The following is an 18,008-nucleotide window of genomic DNA, read 5'->3' on the forward strand; positions in this document are numbered from 1 at the left end:
ATCAAAATTCAAAGTACAGTTTCTACTGACTGTTTATCGTTTTCACACCATTGTCAAGTCGAAAAATCATTCAGTCAAACCACTGTAAGTTGAGGGCTGTCTATATACCTGTCTGTAATGTTCTGACATTTAGAACCAAGGTAATGCTTCACAATACAAAAACAAATAAATTTTAAAAATCAGCTATGATGGGTATGAGGGAAATCCAAAATGGAATACAAATAGAAAGAAATTAAACTAATGGTAATGAATAAGATGACCACACTGAAGGAGAGGGCAAGTCTTAATAACTCTGGGAAAAAATTCCTATATATTCCAAGACTAAAAACAAAATGAACCGTAGACAAATATTGTAGTCTGGTTAGTAGATTTGTTTTTCACAAAAGTATTGGTTAGCAATTCTGAGACAACTTTTTGTATATTCTGGGATTAAACCAATATATAAATATATTGTGGATAATGATCCAGGCTTCTGTCTGAGAAAGGAAGAGATGTGACATGTCAACAGGACACAGGAACCCAATTGAAAAGGCCCCCAGAGGTCAAATCTGGGACCATCTGAGCAAGAAAATAAATAAAGCTAGCAATTAATTGATCACTATGTGGCAAATATCACAGTAAAAACTGCTTCAGAAAAGGATCATGAATGCATACTAAACTCAGTGGCTAAAAGTACATTTCTATAGTTTTAAAGTATCTCTGCACATGATAATTATTAAATGCAAGGAGGAAAATCATAACTTTGTAGTGAAAAAATCTGGTAAACACCATCTTAACCAAGTGACCAAACTGAATAGCACTGGAAATGGGACAAATCGATATCATGAGCCTCCTCCTGAAACACCAGAAAAGATTTGGTGTCCTCTGGGACATTCTTGACAAAAATGTACAATCTGAATTTAACCCAAATCGAGGGACATTCTACAAAATTACTAGCCACACCTTTTCAAAACATCAAGGTCATAAAAACCGAAGAAATTCTAAGGAATTGTTGCAGATTTAAGGAGACTGTGGAGACATATAACAAGTAAATGCAATGTGTCATTCTGAGTGAAATCCTGCAGCTGAAAAAAGACTTTAGTGGGACAATCGGCAAAAACTGAATAAGATAATAGTATTTTATCAGTGTTAATTTCCTGATTTTGATCATTGTACTGTGACTAGATATCACACTCTGTGTGAGGTATACAGGGATTCTTTGTACTATTTGTGCAACTTTAAGTGTGAAATTATTCAAAACAAATGTTTTTTGTTTTTTTTCTAAATAGCCAATATCTAATTATGTCATTCCTGAAGGCTTTCAGTCATTTTAAGAATATTAAAGGAGTCACGGAGGTATTGATGTAAGACTCACTACTGTGTTGTGAGTCTTACATCCCCACATGCCCCACCAGCGACACTCAAATCTAGAGAGCAAGACTTTCAGGAGGCCACTCCCAGAGATGGGTTTCTGTTCCATGCAGTTATGGGGAACACTGGACCAGTGTCTGAAGAATCTAAAAGACAGAAGCTATTGCTATTGGCCAGAGGTAACCAGGCAGCGAGAGAGAGACTTGCTTCTGTTGTGGGAATTAGGTGCACTCCACTCCAATGGTGGGACAAAAGGGCATGTGTCCTAGAGACTGGATATAGGACCTACAGAAGGAATGATGGCCGGGGCTGTTCTAAAAGTGACCCTAAGAGAACTTCCGCTATGGGCAAGGAGAACCCTGAAAGAGAGAGAGAGAGTCTATAAGGGATTGGATGCAAACAAAGGGAGAAGCAACAGCCAGCCAAAGGATATAGACTTATTCTTGCACCCCAAGATTGAGAAGCAGAGGAATACAGCAAGGGAATCTCTTAAGAAATCTTCAAATGAGCTGGCGAGAAAAAGCTGCCTTAAACACATGCCAGGCCAGAGAGTGAAGAGACCTCTCGCAGAAGCAGCAGTCACCACCTAAGAACCCTCTGGACCTCCTTCCAACTCCCCTTTCACCATGCTCTACGCTGGCAATAAGTTAGCCTCACCCCTTTCTCAGAGGCAGATAGCCCAAACCAGGCTTGGGGAGGTGTTTTAACTCTAATTCAAAGTCAAAGTCTTAAATGTTACATAGGAGTGGGCATCTAATTACCAAATCGAGATTGTTTTATGACTTAAAGTGACCACAGAACTCTCTATAGATAAACAGAAGTGACATGAAGTTCTTGTAGAGTTCTCATCCAATCCAGGGAGAAAATTTATCCAGCTAAACAAATTCTAAAGGGGGAGTGAGATATAAAACACAGTCTTTATTGCACCTTACAAGTTGTGTCTGCTCAACATAATAATTGTGATCTATCTACTACTGAGTAGAGATTATCATAAGCAACCATTTCTCCCAACCATGAGCCAGAGGACTAACCCACTCCCACAGACAAATGCTCTCCATGGGTTTGTATGAGATGGAGTCGACTATGTCCTCCTTTTAAACCAGGCCACCCCGATGCTATACCATTGGGCCCAACTCCCATACAACCAACCATAGGTGTGGTTGGAGAGTTTCCTGGGGCATCTATCTCACCGCTGTACTTCCACTGCAGGCTGCACACTGACCTAGAAAATCAGTCTGCCTTCTGGTTATACATAATCTGGGGAAGTGCCCTCCAAAGATACGGGAAAGAACAGGGACCTCAGAGACTGAATGAAAAGGTGCCCAGAGGGCACAGGAGGGACGGAACATGGGCAAAGGTAGCACTGTACACGTGGTGAGGAGGGAAAGGGTGCTTCTGGGCTGGTCAGCTTCTGGTCTAACTTTCTGCACTGCCAAGCTGAAAGCACTGTCCCTTTCACACTGTCTAGGGTGACGAAGCAAAGGACTCACAGGGGCAGGTCCAGCGGCAGCCACAGGTCTCTTCCACCCGAATTGAGGACTGGCTGTTGGGGCATGAAGGTCTTGGCCCCCGATCACAGTTGACTCGATGACTATTCAGCAAGGTCTGGCCATCTGGCAGGCAAGTCACTGTGTGGCACTGATCTGGCAAGGTCCAGACATCCCCAGGCTGCAGAAAAAGGAACTAAATTTAGGCAGGGCATAGGATGAGGCATTCCAACTCTAAGCCCATCTACCAGGCCACGGACTCCCTTTCGAAGACATAAAAACTAGGACTTGGACATGGAGCTAAATGGCAAGGAGACAGGGTGTAGAATACAAGATTCACAGGTGAACGCCTTCCCCCCTCACCTCCCCCTGCCCCGGAAAAAAACAAACAAACGAACAAAAATACAGGATATAATGGTAAGAAGGAGAATTGGACCAAGACCAAAAGAAGAAAAGTTAACTAGGAGGAACAAGGGCCCCAAATATACATTTCTTTCAAGGTCATACGACCTTTCTTTCAAGGTCAACAGAAGATAACTTACCCTCTTCTCATTCCCATTCTCATCCATGCAAACTCTAACGAACCCTGAAACAAACACAATAAGATCTGAGTTCCCACCCACCCCGAGAAATTCTAAGCCATTCACAATGTCTGCTCGGGCTACCTGGGCTAGTCCTTGAAGTCAACTCTGAAAAGAATCTGAGTTGGTTTAACAGTGAGGATGCAGGTACACCAAATACAGGTAGCTATCTTGTGGTTCTTCAAGCAGGCTTTGTGGTTATTAATGATTATGATGACAGCAACAGTGATAATATGGCAAAAACTACGGTTCATAAAGCTTTTTCACAGTATCTGCTTTGCCTCTTTCATATGTAGATCCGTGGGAGGAGTAGGGAGGAAAAGAGGCAAGACTCTGAATACTTGAAAGAGATCTTGAAGACTCTTACCAGGAGGAAAGAGAGATAACTCTGTAGTAGGTTTCGACTCACTGATAATTATATTAGGAATATATATCAATATCAGAAAATCTCATATGGTTAAAAAAAAAGTTAAAAGTAAGTCAGCATAAACTATGGTGCTTTGATATTAGATTCTATGTTATTGTATTTCTGAAGCCCTTTATAGTCGTGCTGAAGGTAGGTACAGTTCACAGAGAAGACCATCATCTGCAGAATATTGAGGTTCCCTCTTCTGTCTTCCACTTCCTTGTCCAAGATCCCTATGCATAAGCAAGCACGGCTTTTCTCTGTGAAAGGTTAGACAGACAGGATGGAAGGAGAGCTACACACAGAGAACTTTCTCGTAGCCCCATGGAGGTTAGAAATACAAACTTTCCATGAGCAGAAACTTAAAGATCCAGGTGTACGTAGCAATCTTCATTCAAGGCCAAATCGTGTGCCTCGGCACCCTCGGGTCTCTAGAATGGATTTTGTTGTTTTCGTTTTGGTTTTTTGAGCAGGGTAAGAAAGATATTCTGAGACTCACCAGAACACAGCTTGTGGAGGAAGGAATTGCCCAAGGTGACCAGGGTGGTGAGGTCTTCGATTCGCTGGAGCTTCACTATGTTGGAGCTGGCATCTGGGCCTGCTAAGATCCTCAGCTGGGCCATGTCGTACCGATCCCCAATTCCAATGGGGAACACCGTCACTCCTAGAGTTAGCAGTGGAACAAGAAAGGGTCTGTGTTGACCTGCTTTGGTCAGGTAGACTCAAAATGGGCTGGCCTGAAGCTATACCCAGCATCTGGTCACAGGCACATATCCTGTGAGGAGGGATAGTCAGTTAGTCCACAAATGATAAAGATCTCCTCCTCTGTGCCAGACACAGTGAACGAAGCAGACGAAGTTCCTGTTCTCAGGGAGCTAACACTGGGAGACACAGAGAGCAAATACACAAAGAAGTATCCAACATTTCAGATATGGACAGTGCTCAGGAAGAAACAAAATGGGATACAGATGACGATAGTGCCCAGGGGTAGGAGTGGGAGTTATTGTTTCATACAAGGTGGTTGGAGAAGAGTTCAGTGAAGAGATGACATTTGAGCAGTGACCTGAAGTAAGGATGGAATGGGCCAAGAGGATATCCAAGCAGAGGGACAGTGAGTGCAAAGGCCTCAGAGCAAAAGTACAATGCATACGCCAGGGAGGCTGCAGCAGGGCAAACAAGAGAGGGAGTGGGGCATAGATCGTGCAGAGCTTCACAGGCCACGGTAAGGACTTAACACGTTCTCTGAATGAATGGAAAGCTGGCCAGGACTGGAGCGGAAGAGTGACACGAGCTGAAGGGTCGCTACAGCTGCTATGTTGATTATGAACCACAAGGGACAAGGGTGGAAGCTGGGGTTCCAGTTAGAAAGACATTACAATAATCCAAGAGAGAGAGGATGGAGTTCACTTTATATTGAGTTGCCTGTTAGAACATCTAGATGGAATTGAGATTGAGAGATCCAAGCTGGAGACAGGAATTTTGAAGTCAGTGGTGTACACATGTATTTAGACCCATAACACTGAATGAGATCAGAGAAAATGTCTCAGGGCTGATCCAGAGCATGTGCATGCTTATTTACAGATGAGAAACTGAGGCTCCAAATAGTTAAATGACTTGCCCTAGGTCATGTCTGTTTCCTCCAGGCCATAATTGCTTTCTTTCCTGATAAAAGTCTTTCTTTGGAGCCTTAATACTAAAGAAGTAAAGTCTCCATCCTAAAATTCCTACGATTAGTTCTCCAGAAAGTTCTAGATATTTCCAATTTGCTTAAGGTTAGAACTGGTTTTCTGCTAGCAACTTTTCAGCTCTTATAAGCTAGTTATATCACCCAAATGTATATGTATATATATATATATATATATATATATACACGCACACATCTTTTCCCTTTTAGGGTCCTTTTCTCTAAAATAATAGATTACATAAACGTGTCAAATTCATTCGTTCAACAAACATTAAATGGACCCTATTTTGTGCATCATGCACAGATGATACAAAAAATAAGCAAGATTTTGCCCTTGCCTTCTAAGAACTCCTAGTTTGTGCAACAAACAGATGTGTAACAAATAAATACAATGTGATTTGCACATTTTGAGCAGTTCCAACGTGGTACAGAGAAAGGAGGGAACAACTCTCAAGAAGACATCAGAGAAAGGATAACTCCAGAACAAGGATCTGAAAGATGAACAAACAATTCTCCAGGTGGCCATGAGAGGACTTAACGTCATTCCTCTCACCTGGCCCTCCCTTGGCACCAGGACACCTGTCCTGGTTCACACTCTGTTGATATTCACAGCACAAGTTCTTATGGGACACCACGGCTGGGTCATGCCTGTATCATCCCCTTTCTGAAGCAGCAGCCTTTGCCTCTTGTCCATCCTATGCCACCTGACCCCCCACCCCCACCCCCAGCCTATTAGGCTGGTACTAGTAAAGGGCTCTGAATACGTAAAAGTCCCTGATGGTTCTCAGGACCCCACAGTGAACCACTCTGGCCTCAGACATGGGAGAGTGGTGAGAGACCAGGAGACCACCTTTAAAAAGGAAAGGTATGAGGTACAACCCACCCCTGGACACCGAGAGAAAATATGGAGCAATTAAAAGTCACAATGTAAAGCATGCAGACAAGCGAAAGATAGATACATTTATTACTGCTTGGTAATAACTGTCCAAAAAAAACACAGAGAATGGACAATTTCCTGCTGTTTGAAACCAGGCCACACATGGGTATTAAGCATTTATAATCAGCCAGGACGTCCGCAAGTAACGCCAGCCCACTTGCAATGCTCTAGCAGCTCCGCAGTCTCGGGACTGGACACTGAACACTTACGGTTGGATCTGGCGGCATCGACTGCTGCAGCCACTGAATCCGTAGAGACATCCGTGACCAGGATGACCACTGCCTTAGAGGCTCCAGGCCTGGCACCATGGATTTCAGAAGTGATGTATCGCACAGCAAAGCCCAACGCATCCCCTGATAATGGAGAATAAGCCACACCAGGTCAGTCCTGACCACGGGAAGTGGCATTTCTGAAGCCAGCTGGGCATCCTGTCTCCAAGTGGGTCCTTAGGTCACCAAAATGGAATGATTCAGAGACTCGGAGATCTGGACGAGACCTGGAAGAACATCTAGGCCCTCGATTCATAGGGAAAAAACTAAGGCCAAGGAGCAAAGTGACTGGCCAAGGTCACTCAGTTACTTATGCCAAAAATTAGGACCAGGTGCAGCCCCTGCAACCCCGCCCACGGCACCACGTTACCAATTTGGCTGGGGCCTCCCTCCCGCTGCATAAAGTCCACGAGGCTCAGTAAATGGGCCTTATCCTGGGCCACGTTCCACGGCACGTCGATGGTGGTGATGCTTCCATACTGCAGCACTGACACCTGCGTGAGCTGAGGCCCTGGTGGGAAATCAACACAAAATCATGCTTGGGAACAGGTGGAGCCCCAGAAAGAGCCCCTTCCTAACCTGCACCTTCGGGCTCATCACTCACCTATATTGGCTTTTGAAATGAAAGCCTTGGCAAAACTCTTCATTTCATCAAATTCAGAAGCTGGAAAGCCAGAGGAGCCGTCCAGGAGAAGGACCACATCCAGGGCCTGGCCGCAGTCTGCAAAGAGACCAGGAAGGGGAGTGTGCGGTGCCAGCAAGGGGACTGGCCACTGCAGCAGACACCTGCATTCAATGAGCAAGCATGCAGGGCACCACTGACCATGTGGCCACCACCAAAGGGAGTGTTCTCCATGGTCCTGCATGAATGACGACATATGGGCTGGGGAGGGGGGAGGGGGCCCATGAGTGCCCCAGGTTTGGAGGCATTGGGAAAACCCCAGTGCCACCTAAAGGCAGTTTACATGCCTCCGGATGGAAGCAAGAGGCATCTGCTCCCTCAGTAACAGGAGGCTGCAACTCTTCTAGAATTGCATGAAATACTGGAGCAGCGAAAAGGGGAGAAGGCAAAAGGAAATGGAGTAGCAGCAGATCCCTGGAGAATCAGCTGGTATGTTCTTGGGTCTCATGAGTAGGTAAGGGCTGTAAGGTATGTCAATGACAAATGTCCAGGGCTTGTGTCACTGTTCGGGCACAGAGTCATGATCACAGTGAGGAAACAAACTCTGGCCTAAACACCATTCTGATATCTGAGAAGATGATGCTATTACTGTTTTCCTCTGCAGAAATATCATAAGAACATAAGTAAATCTGTGGCCCTGATTAAAATAAGAACAAAGAAACAAAGGCACTGATAACAAGTGTGAGGATCAAGAGACATTAGAAGAAGGTTAGTTATTCCGGGATGGTCCCAAACACACCGAATAAAGATGTTCAAGAACTAGGAACTGATCAGACAGTAGTATCGGTTAAGAAGGCAACAATCATAGCAGAGGTGGCAAGTGTTTTTGAGCAGGAATTGTTCTAAACATTTTAGAAGTACTGTTATTATCCCCATTTTAGATAAGGCAGCTGATCTAAACAGAGGTTCTTGCTGAAAATGAACCAAAAATTATTACGCCAAAAATTGCCCCAAATTACCGAGCTGGTAAGTGATAGAGGTGAAATTCAAACTAAGGCAGTATGGCTCCAGAGTCCAAGGACTTAATCTGCTACCTGTGACCTAACTCCCTGAAATTGTCCCAGGGTATGTCAGTTGCTTAGAATAACTGTCCCCATCCAATGTGGTGAAAAAGCTGGTAGCCATCAAATTTGACAGATTACCTCTGAGGCAGGGAATGGGGTTAGGTGGACATAAGGCTGAGTGATAAAGGCATATTTTTTACTCCACACATTTGGCATTGTTTAAATTTTAACAATAGACTTGCGTTACCTTTGAATCCACAAGGAAAGCTCCCCAATAAAGGGTCACAGATGCATCTCCCTGCCTGGGATGTGAGGACACAGGTACTCTGAAGGCAGCATGTGACCAAAGGCACAGAGCAGGGGAGCCAGGATTAGAACCCAAGGGTCACATATCCACCAAGGCCACCCCCTGCCTGGCTCCTGCACAAGACCCAGCATACCTGGGGCGGGGGAGAGGGTGGGGATCTGCAGCCCCTCTCCAGAGCAGCACATCTGCAGCACCAGATCTGGAGCCTCTCGGGGGAGTGTCTCAAAGTCCTGGATGAGGATGGGGGCATTGGGCCAGCCGATCCTCTCCAGCTCCTGCACGTCAGCCTGAGGACCCACTCCAATGGGCACCACCTGGATGTCTCCAGGCATCCGTTTGATCTCGTCGGAGGCGGGGTTCCCCGTGACCATGTAGACCAGGTTAGGCGCCTGCTCCCGGTCCCCCTGGCTGGCGGAGAAGCTGTGTTCAGACAAGTACTGCAGGGCTAGCCCCGTGTTGGTCCTGTTGCCGCCCCGGTAGCGGATCTCTCGCACCCGCTGCAGGATGTCCTCCTTGGACTGTGCCTCGAGGAAGGTAGACTCCACGGTCACCACGTAGGAGTACTGCAGCACCATGACGTGGATGCTGTCCTGGCTCACATCCATCCGCTGGATCACCTCCTCCATGAACTCCTTGCTCCTGTTGAAATTGGCCTCGCCGATTTTGTCCGACCCCTCCAGAACAAACACCACGTCCAGAACCATGGAGTTTCTCTTGGGTCCCTCGGACAAAACCCCCAAGAGCTCTGGACCCATGGTGACTTGGGCCACAGGTCGGGGCTGAGTAGGGCCGGGCACTTCAGGGGCAAGGTCACAGAGGTAGCTGATAATCTCATCCCTCCGCTGCTCCAGCTCGTCCACACCACTGAGCACAAAGGCCTTGTTCTCGGGGGCCTGCTTCTCGATGAGGCGGATCTGCTTGAGGTTGGCGTGGGGCCCAATGCCCACTGGGACCACGATGACCTTCTTCTTCTTCAGGCCCTGGACATAGCGGACCAAGTTCCGGGCCAGCTTCGGGGGCTCCTGGCTGGCCATGAGGAGCAGGACAATGCGGGAGGCCTCGGGGCGGTCGATCTTGCTGAAGATTTGGAAGAGCGTGTACTTGAGGACCTCACTGGTGGAGGCCACCGAGCTGCCCGCGTACTTCACCTGGCTGGCGATACGCCGTAGCTCCGAGGGCCGCTTCCGCTCCCTGAGCTCGAGGTAGGCATGAGAGCCGTCATGATACTCCACCACAGCCACGCGGATCCGCTTCTGGGAGATGTGCAGGCGCTCCATCATGCCCACCACAAAGACCTTCAGCACCTCGAACTCGGCCTCGGACAGCTTGTTGGAGCCGTCCAGCAGGAAGACCAGATCCAGCAGCTTGCTGCAGTAGAAGTCGTGCAGGGGCGGCTCCGGGGTGTCCTCCACATACGGGGTGGTGGGGCTGCCTGGGACTTCCGTGGGGGGCATGTCTAGGCCTCCAGGTTCCCCGCAGGCTTCACAGGTGAGGTTAACACCATCGCAGTGACTGCAGCAGATGGAGAGGAATGGAAATGGTTCAGGAAGAAGCTCTGAGCACTTCTCGGCCCTTCTCAGAACCATCGCACATATTCCTCCCATAGACCTGCCTGGCCCACCTGAACCGAGCTCCCATGGATCACTCTCCACCCAAGCGAGACATCGCTTGTTAATGCATGTCTACAAATAGCACCCCTCCCCCCACCACACACACACACACACACGCACACACAGAGCAAAGGCTTTCCTTAATTCTAGGACCTAAAAAAGAATCTTTCTTGCTTCTATACCAACCATCAGCCATTCAGAGTTGATTTCTTTTCAACCTATATCTCTAGCAATATAAATATTTAATTATAATCCAAACTTTCTGCCAAGTATCTCCAAAGACAAATATTGCTCTAAAACGGTGACACTGGCCAGGACTTGTAAATGTTCTACTAAAAATAAATGCTTTACAGTACTTAGTATAACAGAATTTAAATTGTATGAATTTTGTATCATGTTTAATATGTTGAGTCTTAAGGAACAAAGGAAAAACTGGACTAAAACCATTTTGAAAAGATGAATAATGGTGCAAATTCCCAGCTTTATCTAGCAGAACAAAGCACTTAGGAATGGTATGTCGGGGGGCGTCTCCAAGCTGTTAGACAAGAGAAAAGACAGAGGCTCATTCATTCATTCCTCCAGTGGACATCTGGCGAGCATCCGACGTGCCAGGGACTGGCTAGGACCTGCGCCTGGCCCATCGCATACCATGAGTCTTTAGCAGAGTGCTTGCCCCACACACGAATGCCTGCATTACCGGTCCAAACTGGCAGTCCTTTCTGGTCCCTTCCTTTCACCAGTGTCCTGGGAAGTGGGACAGCATGCCAGACCGCAAGTGAAATCCAGGCTGGGACCTTCTCCCCTGTGAACTCTTGGCCTTTGAGACAACTTGCCTTCGGCACCCCCAGGAAGGCCAAAAGGGCAGCTGTGCCCTGAGCCCTGGGAAGTGTCCCCGACGGCCTGCTTCCCAGATGGTGCCCCAGTTTGCTTTGAAACTACTGTCCACACCTGTCTGAAGCTGCGGTATGTGCCCCAGGCGCTGCCCCCCGCCTCAGTGCCAGTGGAGGGCGGTGGGGAGATGCTCTCCACTCTCAAGCCCTGTGGCTGGGAGCCCCACACCAACACTGGGCTCACCCCACTCTTTATTCCTCACAGTCTCCATTTCAGCATAGGTAGAGTGGACAGGCAGGGTCTTACTGGGAAGTTAATTCCTCCTTCCTCATGGTCCACACGATTTATTGCTTCAATTCTTGGTTAACAGTGCATTGAGTGACATACTTTCTAGTTTCCTGTGTTTGCTAGAACACTCACCCCGGGCAGTGTTCACTCTTGTTTGTACAGATGGTGGCGGCAGGATCTGACTCTGGCAGCTGTGGCCACAGCCCCATCCCCAGTGACTTTAAGTTCTCAAGTTTAAGTTCCCATAAGGAGCAGTGTGGAATGTATCAACATCTGAATACATGTTTCCTACTTAGGAGCAGGACTTCAGAAAGCTCCGTGCTCACCCTCGGGACTCTTTCTCACCTCCCCAAAGGCCAGTTCCCAGAGGCAATTGGGTGAGAACCCAGGGTGCAGTGACAAGTGTCTTCCCTTGCAATTACAAAGGCCGTGTCCTGGGACCTTGGCTGTGGCCCCGAGGTGTCTCTTTACACTGAGAGGTCAGGGGCCTGCCTCACTTTTCTCCCCTGCATCCCCACCTCCAGTGAAAAAGAAACCTGACTTTCGTAGATGCCTGTCCCAGACCAGATGTGACCACCCGGGACAGTAAGAGACCTCACCCTTCCTTCAGTGAGAAGAGGTTTAAAAGCCTAACCCTCTTAAGAGATATTTCCTGGGCAAGCAATCTAGTCTGTCCTTAAAGAAAGGGATACAAACTAAACAAAAACATTCCACCTCTCAACTCACATAGCAAGCAAGTTGTTCCCAAACCTTCACATCTGAGCAGGCCCCCCGAGAAGATGGTAAGACTCATACTTCAAAAATCAGGTTTTACCAGATCTGACAGTGCTTAGGATCACTGGGGTTCAAGGTGATTTTCTTTCCAGGGGCTAAGCGTTGGCCGGCCACCTCACATGTGGGGCAATCTTCGGGGTAGATGCAGGTCTGCAAAAGCTCATCCAGGATTTTCCCTGCATGACAAAACTCTCATTAGGAGCCAAGGAAGACCTTTCCCGCAAGGAAGATTCACCTTTAGCTAAAGGGGCCTGTTCTGCCTGCCTCCCCGAAGATCACCACTTAGGGAGCAACCTTCCTTCTCCGGGCCTTGAGTTCTTCCTCTGAAAAGTGGATGGGGGGATTCTATCATCCTACCTCACCATCCCCAAGCCTCAGCACGAATGAAACCTCCAAGGGTCTTTTTACTCTACTGAAGACTTTATTTGATACGGCTAGGTCTGTACTGTCCAATACAGTAGCCAGTAACCACAGGTTGCTAGTTAGACTTAAATTAAATTAACATGAAATAAAACTGAAAATTCGGTTCCTCAGACACACAAGCCACATTTCAATAGAACATTCCCATCTTTGCAGAAAGTTCTATCAGAAAGCACAAAGTGCTGCTCTAGATGATAAACCCATAAATAGGCATGCAGAGCATTACACAGGAGCTCAGCCTGACAAAAATCATAGCTGGCCAGGCTCTGATGAAAAGATACTGAAAACAGAGCCCAGAGAGAGCGGTGGGGCTGGGGACAGGGCACCGCTGGCCGAGGCTGGGATAAAGCAGGGCAAGGAATCGCCCTCCTCACCCAGGGGCACGTGGCTTACCTGGAGGGCAGTGCGCATGGCAGCCCTCCACACACTGCACAGGGCACGCCAGTGGCTCGGGGTGCTGGCACGTGACAGGACAGGCGGGAGCGCAGCTGTTATAGCGCCACTCACACTCATACCCATTCTCCCGGAGATTCCTGTCCTCACAGCTCTGTGCTGTGGAGACAGAAGAAATGAGCACAACCATTAAAACACAGGCAGTCGTGTGCCACCTGAGAAGCCAAGACTGTACCAACGGCCCCGGACAGACGGTGGGGAGACCAGCCGTGCTGATGGCTTCAGGGGAGGTGATGATTACATCGGGGAACTAAGGAATGACAAGAGTCACCGATATGAGAGACTTCCGGACTTTTAAAGCAACTAAACCAGGAACCCAGAGGTTCTGAGTCAGTTTTTCACATAAAAACAATCAACTTCTTAACACCTGAGGAAGAAAGAGTCTACATAAATGTATGAGGTGATCGCTCATATTGGCAAACAATAGCATCTAATTAAAAACATATATTGACTTCCTTCTTCTCTTCATCACTGTTCCCTATTCTCCCTCTTCCAGAATTTCTCCAGAAGTCTCTACATATTAATGCCTTCGACCCCTGTCCATCCTCCCCCACATCAATGTCTTAACCCCCTTCAGCCCTCTGACATCCATCCCCGTACTAGACTCTGCCTTCTCTCCCTTGAAGGTGTCTTCCCACACCCTGCTTTAAGGTCTTCAAATCTAGATACATGAGGGTTGAGGGGAAGGTGTCTGAGACCATGAGGGACATCAGGACTCACGGCACAATGTGGCTGTCCTCCAGGTCACCACCTTGCCGTGCTGGGCACACACGTGGGCATAGGCAGCGATGGTGTCACAGAAGCAGGCACAGTCCCCAATGGACTCACAAGAGCAGGTGTCATAGATGCAAACATCCAGGAATGGCTCAGGATCCACCTGCAAGGGAGCCGCAGGGTGGCCTAGGCCTAGGACCAGACTCTCTGGCTCCTGGTCTGGGTAGAAGTGTTCTGGTGGTCAGAGTAGGGGAAAGGGGCTCCAGGGTAGCAGAAGAAATGCAGGTCAGTGGTTCCAATGAGGGGATGGATAAGAAGGCAGAATTTCCTAGCTTCTCATCTGTATTCCAGCAAGAAATGTTGAATAAAGCACTTTTGCCAGCCCTTCATAGAATAGACGTGCCTAAGAATTTTTCGAAAGAACATTCCTTTCTATTCATCTGTTTACCTGCTCAGTCACCCATCCATCCTCATAATCTACTCCCAACCTCATGGGTGCTTAGGTATTTTTACATAGACACAAACACACACACACACACATGCTAGTCACTCTCCTTGCCTCCATTCAGTAAAGAGAATGAGGAAACACATCAGGACCCACTCAAGTTGCCCCGATGAGGGCTGGAATGCTGGACAATAGGATCGGCCTGGAGTCCTGAACCCTGGGTCCAAACCTGCATGGAGGGGTAGCCCACCCACCATCCGTCTTCGATCACAGTAACTACTTCCTGCTTTCCCTTGACCCCAAACACACCACTACATGCACCGCCTTTTTCAGGGTCATTGTGGAAGAAGTGAATTCAGACATTAAATGGGTCATTGCTCCCAAGACCTTCCAACAATCCCGATTCCCGTGAGTCCTCTCACCGTCTTCACTCTTCCGACTCAGATGCCCGGGATTCTCACCAAACCAGGGGCTCCTGAATATCCTTCTGAGTCCTTAGGGACTAAAACTCATTGTGTGGAAAGAAAGAGCTGAGATACAGGTATTCGACCAGTCACACTCACGTTGGTGGTGCTGCAGAGCAGTGTGTGTATTTACATTCATACAGAGACAGAAATTGCATTTATCCTTGTCTAGAAAATTCCTAACCACCACTTGAGATGAAGACACAAAAACAAGCCACAAAATGGGGGCTCACAATCCCTGAAGACAAGGGTTCCTGTGAGCTAAGACCTAGGAGCGAAAGGGTTTTAAGCGGTCAGGGGTGGAGAGCATGGGTCTGAAGACAGATCAGGTAAGTGGAAAGTGACATCCCTGGCTCTAGTGTTGAAGACAAGATAGTTCATGGGAAACAAACCCTAAGACTGGGGCCAGAAGAGCTGTGCCTCGTGTAGAAGAAAAACGCTTTACCAGGCTTTGCTCTCCTCACAAACGGTCGATTGACCTTTCTGTTTCCCAGCCTGAAGCCAAGAAAGGGGGGCAACAGGGTGATCTGCTGCAGGTCATTTCAAAGGCTCCAAGGCAGCGCCCACGATCAGAAGCTCGCGCTCTGAGTGCCAAGCTGTTGGCCAGCCCTCAGCACTCTCTGCGTCCAGTTACCCCCACGGCCCTCACCAGCTTGTTGCAGTCCTGGAAAATGTCACTGGTGAGGATCCGACAGGAGGAATCCACCATCGTCTGCTTCCTGATGTTGTTGTGGCAGGTGGCAGGGGACGAGTCCAACGACACCTGGGGATCCGGGCAAGAGTACATAGATGGACCCAAACAGTCAACCCAGAAGGATCCGAGACCCTCTCTCTGAGCGCTGCCGCCACTGCAGTTCATACCAACCACCCACGGCCCACGTGGAGACCTCAGACGTACTTTCCTGGTGTCGGCACACTGCGGGCTCACTTTCCAGGAATTCCCGAAGTCCACGGGGTCCTCCTCCACTCTGAGATTGCTGCTGGTGAAGTCGTTGTTCTGGATGCCATCAAAATTCCCACAGAGGCCGCACACTTGCTCCTGAGGGACAAATCGAGAGCCCGAGCATTGCAAACCTCAGGGGAAATTCTGGTTCAGAAAAAGAGGGTTCCAGAGAGCAAAGAAGGCAGGCTCGTCTGCAGAAGAAGGGGTGAGGATGGGGACCCAGATGGAGACCAGGGTGTTCTGGCCAAGTCTTTTTCTCAGGCTTCTTCACCGACCCCATTTTAAAGTCAAGGAAAAAAAAGTCATTCACAAAGAGAGACGACCTGTCCACGTCCAACAGTCAGCCAAGGGCAGAGGTGGGAATCAGGCAGGCTTGGCCCTGGTACCTCCAGGATAAACCATCACCCTCCCTAATAAGGGTCTGCACAGAGAGAGGAGCTGGTTCAACATCACATCAATGAAAACAGAAAGGTCTGAGGAGAGAACATTCTAGTCCAACTTTACTATGGACAGGTAAGTCCCTTACCTAGAGAACTGTAACCCATTCAAAGCAGGCTGGCCAGGATTTTGATGTTTACCAAATGCCCCCAAGGCCGACATAACATCTTATTTGTGTTCGTTTACTAGAGTGTCAGTATACAAGTCTTAAACAGGTAATTATTGAATGGATGGGAACCGTGACATAAGAACTATGGAAAGAACTGGGAATATTTGGCCTGGAAAAGAAAAAGTGCTATGCTCTTACAACACGGTTGAAGACCTGCCTTGGGACAAAGACAAGGAACCAGATTCTTCCCTAACATCTCCAGAAGGAACTCAGCCCTGCTGACCAATTTTAGACTTCTGACCTCCAGAAACAAAAGATAATAAATTTGTGTTGCTGTTTTTAAGTACTAAGTTTATGGTCATTGTTATAGCAGCCGTGGAAATCTAATACAAGGGTTAAGATATGTACATACGCATATATGTACATGGATATGTGTGCGTATATATTCATAGATTTAGGTAGATATAGTTTTCCCCTGCTGTATCCACACTGCCTAGGATAGTGCTTGACACATAATAGGCGCTTAGTAAAGATTTGTTTTCCAGAAATGGAATGTGCTGCCATGAGAAGGGCAGGGCAGCCTCACGTCAGTGCGGCTGGAAATGAATGGTGCTCTCGCAAATGCTGTGGCGGTCACTCCTGCTGAGATGAAATCAGCCACCAGTGTAGACAGAGCTCTTGTCCCATATATGCCAGTTAGAGAAAATGAAGTCCCAATAAACTGTTGGAACCTAGGCAATACTGTAAGCTTCCTCAAAAGGAGGTTGTGAGCAGTTTCACAAAGGGCTCTCGAAATGGCTCTGGCCTATGGCTCACCCAGAATACCTTGCAGTGTTCTTAATATTGTGCATGATTGATTCGCCTCTTTCGGTTAAGAAACCTTAAGGAAAACTACTGCCCAATCTTTTGCTTCCTTCTTTTTGAGGATGTAAACTGCATACCTAGCAAAGCCAGTCAAAGAATTATCTACAGAAGTAGCAGGCCCTCAATCCCTCCCACATGCAGAGCCCGAGGAAACAGCTGAGGCTAACTCTACACTTCGAGTCCGTGGTCTTATTTGAATAGGAAGGGAGTCTTGACTAGATGACCATCTGCCTTCCCCTGAGATGGTAAGAGGGGTAGGGTCTACTTCCTGCTACTCAGGAAGCAGAGGAAGTTCCCAACAAGTCACAGACAAGACGAGGAGGAAGTAGAGGAAGGCCACTGACCTGGAATGTCTGCTTCAGGACCACGGAGATGACCAGATGGCGGTCCCAGACCACAGAGAGAGCCTTGCCCAGCAGCAGAATGATGTACCGGCCAGACTCTACCACCTCAAAGTGAGTTTCATCCTTCATGGGCCTCTTCACATTTACCTGAAGGAGGACAAAGCGTGAGACAGGAAAGGAGTGGACGGGCACGACATCCATCTCCTCCCCCTGCTCCATACCCACACCTGTCTCCATGGCCCTCCGGAACCATAAGCCTATAATATGCCTGCCTGTGTCCTACCACTCTCCAAGAATCCTCTAAGGGACAAAAATAGAGGTGACAGCAAAACCATAATTATGATATTAAAAAGACAAGGAAACCAACTAGCAGAAGATCATCCATCACTTCACGGAAAAGAACTTTTTGACATTTGATCATTAAATACATGCTGCCCCCTAAATATGTTTTTAATGTGGCAATGATTTTAAGCATCTCTAGGCAATTGATTCAATAATCTACCCCTTTACAAAAATTGGCGCTGGACTCTCTTCTTTCCTTCCCCCACCACCCATTCCCCAGAGTCACTGCCATCAGGAGTCGGGGCTGACGGAGCAGGGGGGC

At 47.8% G+C, this 18,008-nt stretch overlaps 1 protein-coding gene across 4 annotated transcripts in view; it reads right to left on the bottom strand.

Annotated features, from left to right (window-relative positions):
* Nucleotides 1-18,008, bottom strand: part of VWF (von Willebrand factor) — a 121,943-nt gene that overhangs the window by 38,226 nt on the left and 65,709 nt on the right. For all 4 annotated transcript variants that reach the window (XM_039874114.1, XM_039874112.1, XM_039874111.1 and 1 more), the window contains exons 22-34: nucleotides 17,405-17,551; nucleotides 15,605-15,745; nucleotides 15,356-15,469; nucleotides 13,804-13,960; nucleotides 13,024-13,182; nucleotides 12,251-12,386; nucleotides 8,841-10,219; nucleotides 7,319-7,435; nucleotides 7,085-7,225; nucleotides 6,655-6,798; nucleotides 4,324-4,488; nucleotides 3,380-3,423; nucleotides 2,841-3,018 (exon numbers count right to left, since the gene is read on the bottom strand). In XM_039874114.1, the coding sequence (XP_039730048.1) occupies nucleotides 2,841-3,018; nucleotides 3,380-3,423; nucleotides 4,324-4,488; nucleotides 6,655-6,798; nucleotides 7,085-7,225; nucleotides 7,319-7,435; nucleotides 8,841-10,219; nucleotides 12,251-12,386; nucleotides 13,024-13,182; nucleotides 13,804-13,960; nucleotides 15,356-15,469; nucleotides 15,605-15,745; nucleotides 17,405-17,551 (3,022 nt within the window). The remainder of the gene's footprint in view (nucleotides 1-2,840; nucleotides 3,019-3,379; nucleotides 3,424-4,323; nucleotides 4,489-6,654; nucleotides 6,799-7,084; nucleotides 7,226-7,318; nucleotides 7,436-8,840; nucleotides 10,220-12,250; nucleotides 12,387-13,023; nucleotides 13,183-13,803; nucleotides 13,961-15,355; nucleotides 15,470-15,604; nucleotides 15,746-17,404; nucleotides 17,552-18,008) is intronic.

Source organism: Pteropus medius, unplaced genomic scaffold, assembly GCF_902729225.1.
Source record: "Pteropus medius unplaced genomic scaffold, Ma_sr-lr_union100, whole genome shotgun sequence".
In the NCBI taxonomy this organism is placed as follows: domain Eukaryota; kingdom Metazoa; phylum Chordata; class Mammalia; order Chiroptera; family Pteropodidae; genus Pteropus; species Pteropus medius.